At 31.7% G+C, this 19,219-nt stretch overlaps 1 protein-coding gene across 1 annotated transcript in view; it reads left to right on the forward strand.

The window, feature by feature from the left end:
* The window catches only part of LOC138713146 (uncharacterized), a 48,455-nt gene that overhangs the window by 15,325 nt on the left and 13,911 nt on the right, over positions 1-19,219 (forward strand). The window contains exons 6-8 of the mRNA XM_069844967.1: positions 3,239-3,322; positions 6,300-6,455; positions 16,869-16,997. Of these exons, the coding sequence (XP_069701068.1) occupies positions 3,239-3,322; positions 6,300-6,455; positions 16,869-16,997 (369 nt within the window). The remainder of the gene's footprint in view (positions 1-3,238; positions 3,323-6,299; positions 6,456-16,868; positions 16,998-19,219) is intronic.

Raw genomic sequence — 19,219 nt, forward strand, 5'->3', positions numbered from 1 at the left:
AAGTAAAAGAAATAAAATCAGTCTGTATTTCTATTACGATTGCCAATATATTTTATTGCCAACTATTATAATAGTTAACTATTGTACAGGGACATCATTTTATTTTTACTAACATTTCTAATATTAACCTGGCTATACCTTGGATTAACGGTTGAGAACCGGAAACAGCGTTTGCTACCTCCTTCCACGACTGCAGTTCGATAACACAGGCGTAATAAATAAACAAATCACTTAACTAGGTGTAGGAGGGAAGAAAAGTAGTTCATCCATTTACGTGAACTAGGAAATATCACGATTTTGAGTTTGATAATTTTCATTAGGTTTTTGTTTAATCAAAATACAGTACTATATTAACAATAAGTGTTTTTATTCACGAACTGAGCTTTCCATTCGGACGTATTCATTATGCAGTGTATATTATACTGTCTACAGCACATTAGCGTACACTATAGAGAATGAAGTTAAATTGAAAAAAAAAATTATCATAATATGGATATTTATATACATTTTTGAAAATGGTGGCCGTTCATTTCGATACAGGCTTCAGTTCTAATGTGCATATTATCGCACTATAGACTAGGCCTATTGTAATTCCATTTACCAGGTTCGTACTTCGTATCAGTAACTCAAGTTGAAACAATTCTGTACCTACTCTTTAAAAGAGACCTTACGTACTGTAAATTCAATTTTCACTTCTGCCCGATCCGGAAAGATAAAATTACTCAGGCATGCTATCTACTGTCCATCCAAGTGGTTACGTCGCATCGTTGTAGAAAGGGAGGAAATCACGTGACAGTTAATTACTTAACGAGGCCCTTTTATTTAAGTTATTTTAAACAATTGTATGGGTAGGTATAATATTACGTAGACGTCCAATTCCTAACAGAAATTAATGTCCTCAGAAAAGAGCTAAGACAGCCCAGCCACTAGCATTTACAGAGAGGCGAATAGAAGCAGGTGGGGGAAACCGGGATGCGACGTAGGCAAATGGAAAATGATGCAATATTGAAAGCTCTTTCGTCACTGGAAAACGCGAACATATTTTTGGAACGTACTGTTTACTATGACCGTAAGGCTCTTATGACTGTATATGCGGTCTTGGATCTGTGTGGAGGACGGTTGAACTTAATTAGTAGAAGGAGTGGGAGTGAAGTACATTCAAAAACTCAGGTACAATAAAAATTGAAGTAAAAATAGAATGATATCCCTGTATGATTTTCACATTTAGTAAAACGGTATATCACAATTGCAACAAATATACCCGATATTCTCGTGAGACTCGAGAAAAATTACTTCGACGTAAATAAGTAGTCGCTTTTGGAATTTAAACCCTTCAACCTTCGTATCTTTCAATTTATTACTTCACTCTAGTATTTGTGTTGGTGATTAAGTTGAACTGGGTCGCCCATCAATACCTGATACATACTTCCCCTCGGAAAATGTTTGCAGTTTTTTAACATTCTCATATTTTTCTTTCAACATCTTCTAATCTCTAACAACATATCCATATTCTGTTAATTCTTTCCATGCCATTTCTTTCTTCTTCGCAACAACATTAGGCCTGTCAGTCTCTCTACACTTAAAAATGTATTTTGCATTAGTTACTAATGTGAGTAACAGATCAATTTCTTCTCTGTTAAAATTTTTACACCTCTTTATTTTCTCATTGTCCCGCGCCGTGACGTCGTGGTCTAAGGCATCCTGCCTAGGACTCGCGTTACGGAATGCGCGTTGGTTCGAGTCCTCATGGGGGAAGAAATTTTCTCATGAAATTTCGGCCAGTGATGGGACCGGTGCTCACCCAGCATCGTGATGCACTTGGGGAGCTATGATAGGTAGCGAAATCCGGTTGCGAATACCAGTTATAACGGCTGGGGGGATCATCGTGCTAACCACACGATACCTCCATTCTGGTTGGATGATCGTCCACCTCTGCTTCGGCATGTGGGCGTGAGTCCAGCAGCCGGCTGGTCAGTCTAGGCCCTTCACGGGCTGTAATGCCACGGATTATTATTATTATTATTATTATTATTATTATTATTATTATTATTATTATTATTATTATTATTATTATCTCACTATTTTCTATAGTGTACCTTTCCCCCCAAAAATGCACAAAATATTGGTTAGATTTAATCTAAATTTAACAAAACTGACGAAAATGCTATAAAGAAACGAGACGTGACAAACCACGAATCAGTGTAGACAACATTGCTTAAAATTAGCAAGATATAGTTTACACTAGACTGCAACCAAACGTTTTTTGAAGAAAATGAAATAATTTAGTTTAAACTGAAAATTTAATTTAAATTGCTGTACTTTACTTTAATCCAAGTTTAACATAATGTGACAGCAACGTGAGATTCGAACTCACGACCAGCGTCCCGCAAGAGAGAAGATCGCGCGGAGCACTTTGTGATGGCGCGCGGCGAAGAGGGGAAAGGGCCAACGCGGCGAGAGAGTGGAGCGAGAGTGCGCGCGCATCTGGTGCTGGTAGAGAGGAGAGGCCTCTGGCTTTTTCTGGAATGCCATCTCTAGAGACGCGTGGAACCTTCGAGGCTACGTCGCTGTGGTTATAAATTACGGACGCGAAGGAACGACAGCAGTTTTGAGAGTTTTCAGTTATTCAGTCAGTGAGAAAGCCAGAGCAAGGAAGCCAGTCTTGTGTACCGGAGTTCGACTCGAGTTTGCGTCCGCAACTGCGTCAGCAGCCGAAGGCCTGAGTTCGAGTGCAGTGGACTGCAGTTGGAGGGACCTGAGTTCGAGTGCAGTGGACCGCAGTTGGAGGGACCCGAGTTCGAGTACAGTGAACTGTCTCTGAAGGTCTGTGGTTCGAGATACTGTGAACTCGAGTGACTGAGATAGAAGAACTGTGAACTGAGAACTGGTAGTTCTGATTTGTAAATAGTGCTTTGTAAATATTAGTTAAGATTAACAGTTCATTGTTGTGCGTAATAGTCTAAGTAAATTGTCATTGTCGTCGGTGGAGTGCTATAACGAATACTGTGTTGAGTGAAGATCCAATTGTTGACGAGAGCGTTTAAGGTGAATTGTAGAAAGGAATTATTGTTGTGACGAATAAATTACATTGTTGTTACTAATAAAATTCACAATAATTTGGAGAAATAGACCCTAACAAGCTATTCTGTGATCTAGGTTTTAAATTGACATGGTGTACCCAGCTGTTGTGGGAAAGCTTGACCAGTTACATTCAGACGAATATGATTCTTGTTCACAGCTCCTACTGGCTGTTTAATGTACTACACAGGAACAGATGGAAGAGTCAACAGTTTCAACTATGCTGCTGCTGGTAGGGCCGTTGGTAAGTCAAAGATTTTCTTGATTTAAAATAGAACAATGTGAAAATCGATTGAGAGGGGATTGATAAAATCGCAATAATTTCATTATGTCAAACGTTAATGCTGTTCGCCTATTCATGATTGTTATTGTGAGAATGATGGGTATTTTAACGACGAATTTTGGGATTTGAAAGATTTGAAATAAAGGTTTGCGCTCTACTGGAGAATTACCACGGCAACTTTGAACCGTGCCGTTACGTTTACCTCCAAATTTAACTACATACACAATGTTGCCAACATAAGAACATGATTTTGGTCTGTGGTGTCGTTAGAAGGAGAAATTTGTTTCTTTTTCTGTCTACATCCTTCGTTCTGAACATTACTGAGAGAGAGCACCACTGTTACTCTCATTTATTGCAATGATTTGTCCCTGGACCACCAATTTGCTTGGACGACATTTCTACATAGAAGATTAAGACAGATCTTACAATCGATCTCCAGTTACTAACAGTATGGTCATCAAAATTGTCTGTCCATTTTATCTCGAACTAAAAGCTCTCTCGCATTTTCTTTTGTTTCATCACGGCCAAATGGATTTATCTCTTCGGTATCGATGTTTCTAGTCGGTCATGACCTTTATGACAGTTTTTGTTGCGTAATATTGATAGACGGTAATATAATTAAAGCGGTGAATAATTTCATGGAATCTAATTTTTTTTTTTTTTTTCGTAAAAGGCTAGGTATTTTCTCTAGGCCACAAATAAAACTGCAACGTGGTCATAATTATCTACTTAATGCTTTGGTGAACATTAACCGGAAATTTACTTTCCGTTATTTAAATGATATTCCGTGAACCACACCTTTTTCCTCTTTATTTCTTTGTCATAACCTACTTTAAGATCTTACTACATAAGCATTTTCTTTTAGTGCATTCAAAACATCGTCGTTGTACTGCATAAATCTTGCACTTGACTAATAGAGTGATTTATTTAAGAATATAGTCGCGAATTTTACTACCACCATTTCGATTGTCTTCTGTTTGTCATGGCGGAGCCTTCTCGTTAACTTCTTCATAACCGTTTCCTCATTCCATGAGGCCTACTCTCAAGACAACAATGCAATTGATAGTCGAAACGATTCACACATCAATATGACGCCAATGAATTGTTTGAAATAGTAATTTATAGTAGCTACAAGAGAGTAAAATTAGATTTAGCAGGGAGTGGAAAGTTTAGCACATACAGTCTATTCAACCACACAATAGCTTCGTATACTGATTCGATAATCGCTCACCTCTACTGATGCATATGGACATGAGGCCAGCAGTCGGTTGGTCGAGCTTGTGCCTTCATGGGCGTCGTGTCATTTATTATTATTATTATTATTATTATTATTATTATTATTATTGCTTAGTCAACTGTCAGAAGACAGGTTTGAACTTCTTAAGTGACACCAATAGAGCATCACTCATGAGTCAACTAAGCCAGGAGATAATGGGATAAGCTGACCAGTTCCTTTCCCCCTCCATTGCATACATCGCTGACTAGATACATATTACACTAATCAGACTTCAGATGCATTTATTGCTCTTCCTCTGACACATTATTATTATTATTATTATTATTATTATTATTATTATTATTAGTTTATTATTATTATTATTATTATTATTATTTTATTATTATTATTAATAATAATAATAATATTATTATTATTATTAGTTTTATATTATTATTATTTTATTATTATTATTATTAGTTTATTATTATTATTATTTTATTATTATTAATATTATTATTTTATTATTATTATTATTATTATTATTATTATTATTATTATTATTATTTTATTATTATTATTAGTTTATTATTATTTTATTATTATTATTATTATTATTATTATTATTAGCCACCGGCATAGCTCAGTCGGCTAAGGCGCTTGTCTGTCGATCCGAAGTTGCGTTCGGGTGCGGGTTCGATCCCCGCTTGGGCTGACTACCTGGTTGATTTTTTTGCAAGGATTTTTCCAATCGTAAGGCGAATGTCAGATAATCTATGGCGAATCCTCGGTCTCACCTCGCTAAATACCATCTCGCTATCACCAACACCCATAGACGCTAAATAACCTAGTAGTTGATACAGCGTCGTTAAATAACCAAGTAAAAAATTATTATTATTATTATTATTATTATTATTATTATTATTATTATTATTATTATTATTATTAACTGCAAAACTTTAATTGGCCTTGTGCTGTTGTTTTTGCACTTTAATATTCTAAATAAATAAATAAAAATAAATAAATTATTATTATTGTGTCATCTCTTTGGAAACAGATTTGTACGTCACAAGTGACACCAATAAGTCATCACTCACGAGTCACCTAAGCTAGGAGATAATAGGGTAGGGTGGCGAGTTCCTTTCCCCCTCCATTGCGTACATCGCTGACTAGTAACATGTTACACTAATCAGATTTTAGATATAAATAATAATTCTTCCTCTAACGGAAATTATTATTATTATTATTATTGATATTATTATTGATATTGTTATTATTGTTATTATTATTATTGTTATTATTATTATTATTATTATTGATACTATTATTATTGATATTATTATTATTATTGATATTGTTGTTGTTATTATTGATATTATTATTATTATTATTATTATTATTATTGATACTATTATTATTATTATTATTGTTATTATTGATATTATTGTTGTTATTATTATTGATATTATTATTGTTGTTATTATTGATATTATTGTTGTTGTTGTTATTGATACTATTATTGTTGTTGTTATTATTACTATTACTATTATTATTATCATTATTATTATTATTGTTATTATTGATATTATTATTATTGATATTATTATTATTATTATTATTATTATTATTATTATTATTATTATTATTATTATTATTATTATTATTTACGTAACATTCAAAATTTGTTTTCCGCTGCAACTTGACGTCTCTCTGATATCCTAGGCACGGTGTGGACCCGAGAGCTGGCGAACCTCAACTACGGTGTCTGTATTCGAATGGCCCCCGGCTACTGCAGCATAGAGTGGAGACAGGCTGCCAACGACCCTTACTCCTTCACCGTGTCTGGTGACACTGGAGGAATAGATCCTGATGTTCTAGGTGAGTTCGCAAATATTGTCGTACATGCTCATATTTTGAAGTATTTATTAATAATTATTAAGTTTACAATCTTTATGAATTGAATGAAAACTTGTAGGGCCTTACAAGTTCCTTATTGTTGAGCCTATTTCTAATCGTTAGATATAGTACAACAAGGATTATCGCATCGCTTCTGCCCGCGCCGAACTTGGGGTGATTTCTTTCGCTATCGCGGGAGGTAGTGAGAATCTATAACCTACAGTGTACACTCACTCTCCTAAATTTTTACGATTGAAAATATTAAATAGATTCGTTAAGAATAAATTATCATGCTGTGGACGAGAATCGAACTCAGGATCCCGAAATCTCATGCTTTGTAGTCACGAAAGCTGATCGTTAGATCACGAAGCTGTATGTTACAGAATCTGCTTATTATATCGTCATTTTAAAAGCATGGATAGCTAACATCGCCTTTTGTTTATGCAGCTAGCAGAGCCTTGATGTATCTAAGGTTGCGTTGTATTCTACGAGTGCTTTCATATCCTACGGTAGTCTATCGCAGCTTTGCAACTCTATCAATGTGTCGTCGTTTGTTTCAAAGTGACTTCCCACGAGGAAACGTTCCTATAGAGCGTTCGGAGTTTAGAAAATACCATTGGGCATATAGACGTCTTCTTAGCGGACTTCCTCAACTTTGTGATATAGCTTATGCAACAGTACTAATTTTCCAACGTATATAAAATAACAGAAGTAAATATATTCTATTTATACGGTTATTAGCAATACAAATAAAATAATATATATCAGTATATTTATAAAGAACATAAAACGTTCATTTTTAGAGCAATGCTTAGTTACAGTATTTTTTTGGACTAAGTCTAAAACGCTTTGTGTTCAATGCAGTAGCGGCTCGCCGTAAAAAATATAGGTGAAGTGCTGTTCACATAAACAAATGCATGAACAGTTTTACCAATATAATGAGTAGGCCTACTATTCGTAAACTACGTACAATTTTATTAGTTCTAGAACACATGCAAACAGGAAAATTAATTTATTTCAGGACTCACCCAATTTCTTGCATACCAAGTCAATCCTCCTGTCTTTTAAGCAGCAAACCCGTCGATGATGTCTTCATAAAATATCTGAGTTTAACTGAGGGTGGACAGTATATCTCTATGCAAAGCTATGGGGCTAATGATGAAAGTAATGTAGCATTCCGAGTGAAATTTTCGATATTTTCAAACAGAAAACTTCTTTCATCGGAAGAATTTTTTTAAGTTATTTTATGCAACTTCTCTGTTTTCGTAGCACTTTTTAAAACAAAGAACAAATGGAACTGTAGGTCGTCCAGAATTGAAAACTTTTTTATCCTCATATTAAGTCTACAAAACGGCATTTCTAATAAATTACAAACTGTTTCATTTTCGGGATACATATTTTGCACTCGTTTACCACATTTTCTATATACTGGTAAGGTACCTAAGTACTCACATTTGTATAATAGCACCATAGTGATTAAACATATAATATACCGGTATACTTAGATGTAGGATTAATACACTATATACACTTATCACTAATATACTCTAAATACATTAACTAATAAGTTAATATATACGTATACAGTATGAAACTACATGTGTACATTTACACTTGCGTTAAACTTTCAAATACAAGACCTGGAACATAACTGACGAGCTCATGAGAAGAAATAATACACGTCGCGAAAGACAATTTTAAACTTTGCGAATGTATGTGGGGTGTATTCCTGATAAAATAACATAGAGCCAGCTAATTTAGCACTGCAGAAGAGACTTCTTGGACAGAGGGAATGAGAAAACTATTCTCGAGTCAGGTAGTACATACTGTAAAATTTCACGGCCCTTAAACAATAGCCCCCGGCCTTGGAGACCAGCTTCAACCCAAAGACGTTATAATAGTATACTAGACTCACACAGAGCGCTGGTGTGCTGTCCAAAATTGAAACCAGTCTGCGCATGTTTACGCCGCCATGCTACTGGTAGAAATAGAGCGGTAAACACGATTGTCATGTTTGTCCTTTGTTTTGTCTCGGGTGTTTTAGTGAACAGTGTGAAAGTAATGGCAATAGAATTTTGAAAGATGATATATTACCGCCGCGGACTTATGCTTAACATGTCGGCATCATACAATAACGTGCGGCGTGCTTTTAAAACATAATTTTGCCGCCCGATTGTTGCTCTGTAGGTTTCACTCTAAGCGTCACGTTGTCACGTCTACTTCCACGATAAGAATAAGCACTAGTTTGTTATGTTGGCTTTCTTAACTCTTAATAATAACTCTTTAATAATAATTTTTAGTCACATACCTTAATGTTCGTCCTCAGCACAAGACATTGCAACCTCGGTTTTAGTCCACGTGGATTAGACAAGTAAGTGTCATTTAATAATGGAAGAAATTGAAAACAATAATACAATTAAATTTGAAAGACCTGCCGAATGTTAACCATGAGAGCGTGGCGATAATACCATCCCTGTTTAATTTTCCAAGCCATTTGCAAAAGGTACGATATAATATTATCTCTGTTGTTACAATATTAATATAATTAAAATCAATCAGTAGTTTACGACAATAAAGAATACTTATCAGACTGTAGAGAAATCACACTGAGTGAATTATTTAGACTTACACATCATATGTTAAAACATTAGTGGAAAGATAAATTTTTGTTTTTATTATGTAAATGAATTTATCTGCAAGATTATAAACTTTCATTCAAGATCCATATATGGATAAATAAATATACAGATAATAAATAAATAAATAAATAAACAAATAAATAAATAGCTATAATAGCTAAGCCTTCTTTGTGAACTTATGATTCAGAGTTCACTTATAAATAACTCTTTTACATTTTGCCGGACATATATTTTATTAACAAAAGCAAGGAATGGCATCTTATTGATATTACATATGTGCATAAAAATCATGTACCATCACTCCGCAAGCAATGATAATATATCTATTTTATTTATTTAAAATAAAAATACAATATGTAAAAAATCCACACATAAAAAATGTGGTTTTTTTATCTTGCATAAAGTGATTGTTTAGTTTTTAGGTCTTCAAATTACCTATTGTTTGCAATGTATTAGGTACCGATACTTTTTATAATTGATAGCATTCCCTTTATTAATTGAAGATTTTTTAAAATGATTTATTGATCGATCAGCGCATTTAGCGCTATACAGATCAATTGAAGAATGAATTCAATGTAATTTGGCTACCTTCGCACATTATATTTTGTCAGATTACTTATGTCCTGTGGCCTAGAAATATCGGTAATATAATTTTCGATTCTCTAAAACTTAACAACAGGTCTATACTGATTATCACATATTTATTTCACTTAAGAATTTGATTATAATAAGAACTTGTGTAATCAAGGTGCATATATTTATGTCTTGTGATCTAAGAGTAATGTATGTTAATATAATTTTAGATTCTCTGAAACCTAACAATTTGCTGATTATCGTAAAATTATACAAGCTATAATGTGTATTGTGTAGGCCTATTTATGGATGTATGAGCATGTTTTCTATAAATTGCTGCGTACGTATTTTCTTTCCTTTAATGTTCTAACGTATATCAATGAAACTTTGAATATGTTTATTTCGTCCTAATTTTACGTTAAATGTCGAAAATGGCCATAATCTGTCAATTTTAGAACATCACAGCGTTAATTTGCGTGATTTACGTATTGCTATTATGCGTCTGCTCTCCAACAATATGGCGGCAAGCGCAGCGTTCAATTTGCCCCGGTTTCCTCGTTTCGCGCAGCCGAGACTGTAGGGGCTTGCTTCAACCCTTCTGTATTATTAGTACCGTTAGATCTGCAAACTGGTTACTCCACCTACAAGTCTGACAATTCTCCGTAACTGAAAGACTCAGAAACGCACTTCACTCATACAATCTTTCTTCAGTGAGTGACGTCACGTTACCATGGAAACCAAGTGCTGTATGAGAATGGGAACCCAAATAATTTCACTTCTACTGTATTGTAAGTTCCAATAGCCACCGCTCGGCGCTCGTAACAGTTGACATTATTCTCTTCAGCGGACGGTTACAGGTACTATTTATATAACTAAACACTGTTCATAAAGACCGGTAATAACTAGAATTAATTATTAATACGAGATAAAATTGTGTTTTACACATAAATAGATGAAGTAGCACTTCACCTACTTCACCTGAATAACCACCCCTGGTTCAATGATTGACTGTAAATAAATAAATAAATAAATGAATAAATAAATAAGTAAATGAATAAGTAAATGAATAAGTGAATGAATGAATGAATGAATGAATAAATAAATAAATAATAAGTGAATGAATAAGTGAATGAATGAATAAGTGAATGAATGAATAAATAAATAAATAAATAATAAGTGAATGAATAAGTGAATGAATGAATAAATAAATAAATAATAAGTGAATGAATAAGTGAATGAATGAATGAATGAATGAATTAATAAATAATAAGTGAATGAATAAGGGAATGAATGAATAAGTGAATGAATGAATAAATAAATAAATAATAAGTGAATGAATGAATAAATAAATAAATAATAAGTGAATGAATAAGTGAATGAATGAATAAATAAATAAATAAATAATAAGTGAATGAATGAATAAGTGAATGAATGAATAAATAAATAAATAATAAGTGAATTAATGAATAAATAAATAAATAATAAGTGAATGAATAAGTGAATGAATGAATGAATAAATAAATAAATAATAAGTGAATGAATAAGTGAATGAATGAATAAATAAATAAATAATAAGTGAATGAATGAATGAATAAATAAATAAATAATAATTGAATGAATGAATAAGTGAATGAATGAATAAGTGAATGAATGAATAAATAAATAAATAATAAGTGAATGAATGAATAAGTGAATGAATAAATAAATAAATAAATAAATAATAAGTGAATCAATAAGTGAATGAATAAGTGAATGAATGAATAAATAAATAAGTGAATGAAAGAATAAGTGAATGAATGAATAAGTGAATGAATGAATAAATAAATAAATAATAAGTGAATGAATAAGTGAATTAATAAGTGAATGAATAAGTAAATGAATGAATGAATAAATAAATAAATAAATAAGTGAATGAATAAGTGAATGAATGAATAAATAAATAAGTAATAAGTGAAAGAATAAGTGAATCAATAGGTGAATGAATGAATGAAAGAATGAATGAATGAATGAATAAATAAATATATATATATATATATATATATAAATACATAAGTAAGTAAGTTAATCAATTTATTGGTCTGACCCAATATTTTGGGTTTGCCCTGCGACACAGAATATCTCACAGTAAAATTTAAAATGAAAAATTATATAAACAGGTTTCAGACAAAAGTGATTAAGACATAAGAAAAAAAGTAGAACCAAATATAATTTAAATTGAATGTACACCATAAAGATGCTGGTGAAATATCACTACAGAAAATTTTATTATGGTGGTGACGATGGCATCTTGAAGATAAATATGTAAATAAATAAATAAATATCCACCGCTGTTGAGTAGCGAGTTTGACTGTGAAACAATTGGCCCCGGGTTCAAATTCTGGTTGGAACAAGTTACCTGGTTGGGTTTTTTCCGGGGTTTTCCCTCAACCAATTGAAGCATAATTCCTGGATAACTTTCGGCGTTGGACCTCGGACTCATTTCGCCATCATTAATTCACAATCATCATCCATACAATAGCCCGAGTTATGTTCACGGTGCGGTGTGCTGTACTTGTACAAGAGCGCGGACGTTCGGCTATCCAATCATTCACAAAATAGCAGTGGTAAGCACAATAAGCCTCAGGCTGTAGTGTAAGCCTTCGAGTCCCTCCTCCATACAAAAAAGAAGTAAATAAATAAACAAATAAAAAGGAAATAAATAAAGAAATAAGGCAATAAGATAATAAATAAAGAAATAAAGAATTAAATAAATAAATAAGAAAGTAAATAAATAAATAAAAAGGAAATAAATAAGGAAATAAGGCAATAAGGAAAGAAATAAAGAAATAAAGAATTAAATAAATAAATAAGAAAGTAAATAAACAAATAAAAAGGAAATAAATAAAGAAATAAGGCAATAAGGAAATAAATAAAAGAATTAAATAAATAAATAAGAAAATAAATAAATAAAAAGGAAATAAATAAGGAAATAAGGCAATAAGATAATAAATAAAGAAATAAAGAATTAAATAAATAAATAAGAAAGTAAATAAATAAATAAAAAGGAAATAAATAAGGAAATAAGGCAATAAGGTAATAAATAAAGAAATAAAGAATTAAATAAATAAATAAGAAAGTAAATAAATAAATAAAAAGGAAATAAATAAGGAAATAAGGCAATAAGGAAAGAAATAAAGAAATAAAGATTTAAATAAATAAATAAGAAAATAAATAAATAAATAAAAGGAAATAAATAAGGAAATAAGGCAATAAGGAAATAAATAAAGAAATAAAGAATTAAATAAATAAATAAAAAGGAAATAAATAAAGAATTAAATAAATAAATAAGAAAATGAATAAATAAATAAAAAGGAAATAAATAAGGAAATAAGGCAATAAGGTAATAAATAAAGAAATAAAGAATTAAATAAATAAATAAGAAAGTAAATAAATAAATAAAAAGGAAATAAATAAGGAAATAAGGCAATAAGGAAAGAAATAAAGAAATAAAGATTTAAATAAATAAATAAGAAAATAAATAAATAAATAAAAGGAAATAAATAAGGAAATAAGGCAATAAGGAAATAAATAAAGAAATAAAGAATTAAATAAATAAATAAAAAGGAAATAAATAAAGAATTAAATAAATAAATAAGAAAATGAATAAATAAATAAAAAGGAAATAAATAAGGAAATAAGGCAATAAGGTAATAAATAAAGAAATAAAGAATTAAATAAATAAATAAGAAAGTAAATAAATAAATAAAAAGGAAATAAATAAGTAAATAAGGCAATGAGGTAATAAATAAAGAAATAAAGAATTAAATAAATAAATAAAAAGGAAATAAATAAAGAATTAAATAAATAAATAAGAAAATGAATAAATAAATAAAAAGGAAATAAATAAGGAAATAAGGCAATAAGGTAATAAATAAAGAAATAAAGAATTAAATAAATAAATAAGAAAGTAAATAAATAAATAAAAAGGAAATAAATAAGGAAATAAGGCAATGAGGTAATAAATAAAGAAATAAAGATATAAATAAATAAATAAATAAATAAATAAGAAAATAAATAAATAAAAAGGAAATAAATAAGGAAATAAGGCAATAAATAAAGAAATAAGGAATTAAATAAATAAATAAGGAAATAAATAAAAAAGGAAATAAATAAAAAAGGAAATAAGTAAGGAAATAAATAAAGAAATAATTAAGTAAATAAATAAATAAATAAAAAGGAAATGAATGAGGAAATAAATAAATAAAGAAATAAATAAGTAAATAAATGAATAAATAAATAAAAAGGAAATGAATAAGGATATAAATAAATAAAGAAATAAATAAGTAAATAAATTAATAAATAAATAAAAAGGAAATGAATAAGGAAATAAATAAATAAAGAAATAAATAAGTAAATAAATGAATAAATAAATAAGTAAATAAATAAATAAATGAATAAGTAAATAAATAAAAAGGAAACAAATAAAGAAATAAATAAGTAAATAATTGAATGAATAAATAAATAAGAAGGAAATAAATAAATAAATAAGTAAAAAGGAAATAAATAAGGAAATAATAAAGAAATAAATAAGTAAATAAATGAATAAATAAATAAATAAATAAAAAGGAAATAATAAGGAAATATATAAAGAAATAAGTAAGTAAATAAATGAATAAATAAATAAAAAGGAAATGAATAAGGAAATAAATAAAGAAATAAATAAGTAAATAAATAAATGAATAAATAAATAAATGAATAAATAAATAAATGAATAAATAAATAAATGAATAAATAAATAAGAAGGAAATAAATAAGGAAATAAATAAGTAAATTAATAAATAAAAAGGAAATGAATAAATAAATAAATAAATAAATAAATAGTTAGGCTGGCAGGCAGGCAGGCAGGCAGGCAAAGTCAGTAGTATATAAGTCAGTAAATATTTAGACTCAATCTATTATTTTGTATGTTTGGATTAATCTTGCACAGGATAGGGACCGATGGCGGGCTTATGTGAGGACGGGAATGAACCTTAGAGTTCCTTAAAAGCCATTTGTAAGTAAGTAAATACGTAAATAACTTAAAATTATATTACTATGAGGGGATGATGTCCACTAAGAAGATGTCTATATACGAGCTATGATAGAATCAAAATCTGTAGAATAGGTGTGAATAATCTCTGTAAAAACCTTTAAAACGCCTCGCTAAGAAATCAGGATATCCAAAACGTCAGCAGCGAGAGCAAGCACTTAAATTTATACTAAACACAACTTACCCATCAATTAAGTGAATGTGATTCAGTCTCTAGATTGACATAGAGTATCGGGTCAGTACGTTCTTCGACCAATTTGTTACTAATTATGTCTATAAAATAAAATGTCGTTACCTGGATACATTTTGCAGTTGTCTGACGAAGAAAAACAATTAGCCTAGTTTCAGCAGGACTCAGCACTTGTTCATACCGGAGGTATAATCCTTACAACAATTGGAAAGGATCGTTTGGGACAGAATTATCAGCAACAATGTCTGGCCAGCCAGGTCACCCGATTAATTTTTTGTAGGAGAGAAGAATATATCGAATCTAAAGTATATACACATAATCCATGACGATAATTTGATCTGTAAGAAAATATTAGAATTGAAATTAGAAATATTACAGCTGATCTTCGATATGTGAATGGAAATCCGTTCCAGAAACTGCAATTGCGCGTTAGACACGATTGAGGGTATTTACAGCATCTTATGAATGAAAACCAGTAGGCTAAATAAAGTAAGTTACTATGTTTTATTGCAATTTTGTTATTTCGCATCCTCTTTCCGACAGTCACATGCTTTCTACTTGTGTATTATTATAAAACAGTTTCCATGTAATAATATATACATACTAGGTTCAAAAAGTTCCCGGAATTTGCTAGCATCATAGAAACAACGTACCTTAAACACTATTCTACAGCATTCCCTTCAAAATAGTTGCCTTCCGCAACAACACACTTTTGCCAACGCGTGTAGAGTTCCTGGAAGCAGGCCTGGAAGCCATTTTGTGAAACCCGTCTTAGTGCTCTCGTCGCGTTTGCGATAACCTCTTCAGCATTGAATCTCCGTCCTTTCAGATGACTTTTCAGACGGGGAAACAGAAAGTAATCAGGTGGTGAGAGATCAGGAGAGTATGGTGGGTGATCCAAAGCAGTTATGTTGTGCCTGGCAAGAAAATTCTTTACAATAATTGCGCGATGAGCAGGTGCATTGTCATGCATAAGGAACCAGTTGTTTTCTACCCACTTTTCTGGACGTTTCCTTCTCACTGCATCCCAGAGGCGACGGAGGGTTTCTACGTACAATTCTTTCGTTACAGTACGACCTTCTGGAATGAACTCATGGTGCATGAGACCCTGAGAGTCGAAGAAAACTTCCAACATAACTTTGCCTTTGGAAGTGTCCCTAGGAAATTTTTGCTTCCGAGGAGATGTTTTCGATTTCCACTCAGATGACTATCGTTTAGGGACTGGGTCGTACAAGTAGCACCAAGTTTCATCACCAGCAATAATTTTGTTTAAGAAATCACCATCTTCATCAGCCATACTGATCATGTCCCCAGCAAGAGTCATTCTTGTTTCTTTCTGTTCTGCCGACAACATTTTCGGAACTAACTTCTGAGACACGTAATGCATGTTGAGATGCTTGTGAAGAACATTGTGTACACTTCCGAATGATATTCCAATCTTTTATGGTTTATGGTTTTACGTCGGTCGTCCCTCACAACATTACGCACACGCTGAGCGATTGCTTCATTTGTTGCAGTTGTTGGTCGGCCGCTGCGTACGTCATCTTTGATGCTATCGCGGCCACCAGAAAAGCGTTTATGCCAAGCATACACTTGAGTTTTTTTCATTGCTGCTTCGCCATATGCTTCTTCCAACAATCTTAATGTCTCTGCAGGAGTTTTGTGTAACAAAGCACAGAACTTGATGTTTGTACATTGCTCTGTGGACATAATTACAAAATGCGACGAACAAACAAAACACTATGATAAACAATTGCCTACAACTCAAAACCAACAATCGCCATTATCAACAAACTTAAAGGAAATGACATCATGAATGTTACCAACAAAACAAATGTATAATATCCCTTGTTATATATTAATACGAAAAATGGTAGTAAAATTCCGGGAACTTTTTGAACCTAGTAGTATTTTTCTTCTTACAGGAACGGACGTGGTTGCCGAGTCAGGTGCGCAGTGCACCACTGACTTCGTTGTGATACCAAACCCTTACGTGGGCTCAGATCCTCTCAACACTGACAGATTTTGTGGAAATGGATTTGTGACAAAAACAAGTAAGATCACATATGACTATTGTTATTGGAAGACAGGAGGGTAGGAGGCAGTAGCGGCCCGCGGTTACAAAGGTTGGCAGTTCTGCATGAAAAATAGTGTATTTAGCAAACGCATGCTGTTTATTGCATCTAAATCGGATAACGCGTGTAATTACAGCCCCTTCTCGAAGTTGACTGTGCACCGGAAATTGTACTTCAACCATCCGTGCGCTACACCTCTCCCACCTGGTACAACTAGACACGTAGTGGAGATGTGCCCCACATGCTTTTTAAGGGCATATGTACGTGAAAGACCACAAATATTATCAGAAAATACAGGTTCTAAATTTCTAAAATTTTATAAGAAAATGAACTCGCAATTGAACAAAAGTTACAAGGTACCAGAACAAGACTTATTAGAACTTAAATATCTGATAAAAGTATAAGAAAGGTTAATAATACTATTTTTCAAAACCAGTTTTATAAGAGTATGAAAAAAAGAAAAATTCTGCAGTTACATCATTTGGTAATGATAACATTGTTATGGTCTCTCTGACATCATTCTGAAAAGCAGTCTACTCTCAGACATGTAGAGTTGTTTATTTTAATACAGTTAATTCTTATTTGTTATATATAAAATATATTAAAATTTGCATGATGTTTTCTGACCTAATTGTTCTATTTTCAAAGAAATGGGCATTATTGTAGTCTACCTTTTGCATAAATTCATGTTAAATCAGTGTACAAAATTTCAGAATTCTGTCTGTAGTGGTTGTGGAGTTATGAAATAATATGTGTGAACATTTTCAAATTTTGGAAAATTTAATTTAAAGTAAAAAGTGATTTCTTAAAAATATTATTAGCAACATTTTTTATACTTTTATCAGATATTTAAGTTCTAATAAGTCTTGTTGTGGTACCTTGTAATTTTAGTCCAATTGTGAGTTCATTTTTCTTATAAAATTTTGGAAATTTAGAGCCTGCATTTTCTGATAATAATTGTGATCGTTCACGTACGTATACCCTTAAGTCAAATTAACTAAATCCTTCACTCCGGTGTTTGTCCATGTATTTTCTACTCTAAACAGAATACACGGGTAGGGGAGAAATTGTTTTCATGAGCGCAGCAAAAAACCAATCGTTTCCATTACACATTTCGGTATTAAAATGACTAGTAGGCTACATGATTTCCTCGAATTTATTCAGAAATTTCAATATTTAAATTTTGTGTAGGACGTCCTAATTTCTTAAGTTAACATGCAATTTCTCTTTTAATTTCGAAAAGGGTTGGTTGATTAGGTTTTCATTTCATTCATTTTTAATATAAAATATTTCCTTAGACACACTGACTGATCACATGACACCACACACAGTACTATAACACACTGGAACTGTAATGATATGCAGTAGTCCAGGAGACTGTGTGTTCTAACGCAGGGCATAAAGAGATGAGGGTGTTGGCGGTTCTTTTGTATATTCGGAGAGAGCTGCTTCGGTTGCAGCTCTAATGCAGTCTTATGGGACGGTGAAGAAAACCAGTTTTCTGCTGCCGACTACCCTACCATGGATAAATATATAATAGGATGCGAAACTTAATGAGTTTCCCGTAACACATACTAGAGGCGCTGTTGTAGAAATTGATCTTGCTGCCATCTATTTTTGGGAGAGGCGTTATTACAAATAGCAGCGCACCAAGTAGCGAAAAGAGTAATTACTCCATGCATTTAGCAGCGCACCTGGTGACGAAAATGTTAAACTGTGCAGAAAGTATTCCCTCCTACCCTCATCGATATTCAAAACTAACCCAATTTAAAATAAAACATTTACAGTTTTATTCCTCACAGCATATTCTACTGAAAATTCTTACCGGAGCCAGCAGGAAGATAAAAGAGACGATGTGTTTTACACTACCCGATTAAAATATAACCAGACAGAGACAAAAAATAAAGCAAAAGGTTAGATAATTGGGATTGTATTCTTTGGGTATTTATTGTACAGCACAATGGAAAAGTCTGTAAGAACTACGTAGATAGTTCAATTTATTATATTACTATTACTTTACAATACATTCAACACAATTTTTACAACGTCCATAAACATCCCTGTTTAACATACACTGCTTATACACACACGTATCACTTTATGTTCACTTATTAGTAAGTTTCAGTCCGCCATCTTCTCTCCTCGACCCTCCCATACAATATCTCGAACAGATAAATAGAGAACTCTCAGTAATGTACCCA

This window comes from Periplaneta americana, chromosome 14 (assembly GCF_040183065.1).
Source record: "Periplaneta americana isolate PAMFEO1 chromosome 14, P.americana_PAMFEO1_priV1, whole genome shotgun sequence".
NCBI classification, from domain to species: Eukaryota; Metazoa; Arthropoda; class Insecta; order Blattodea; family Blattidae; genus Periplaneta; species Periplaneta americana.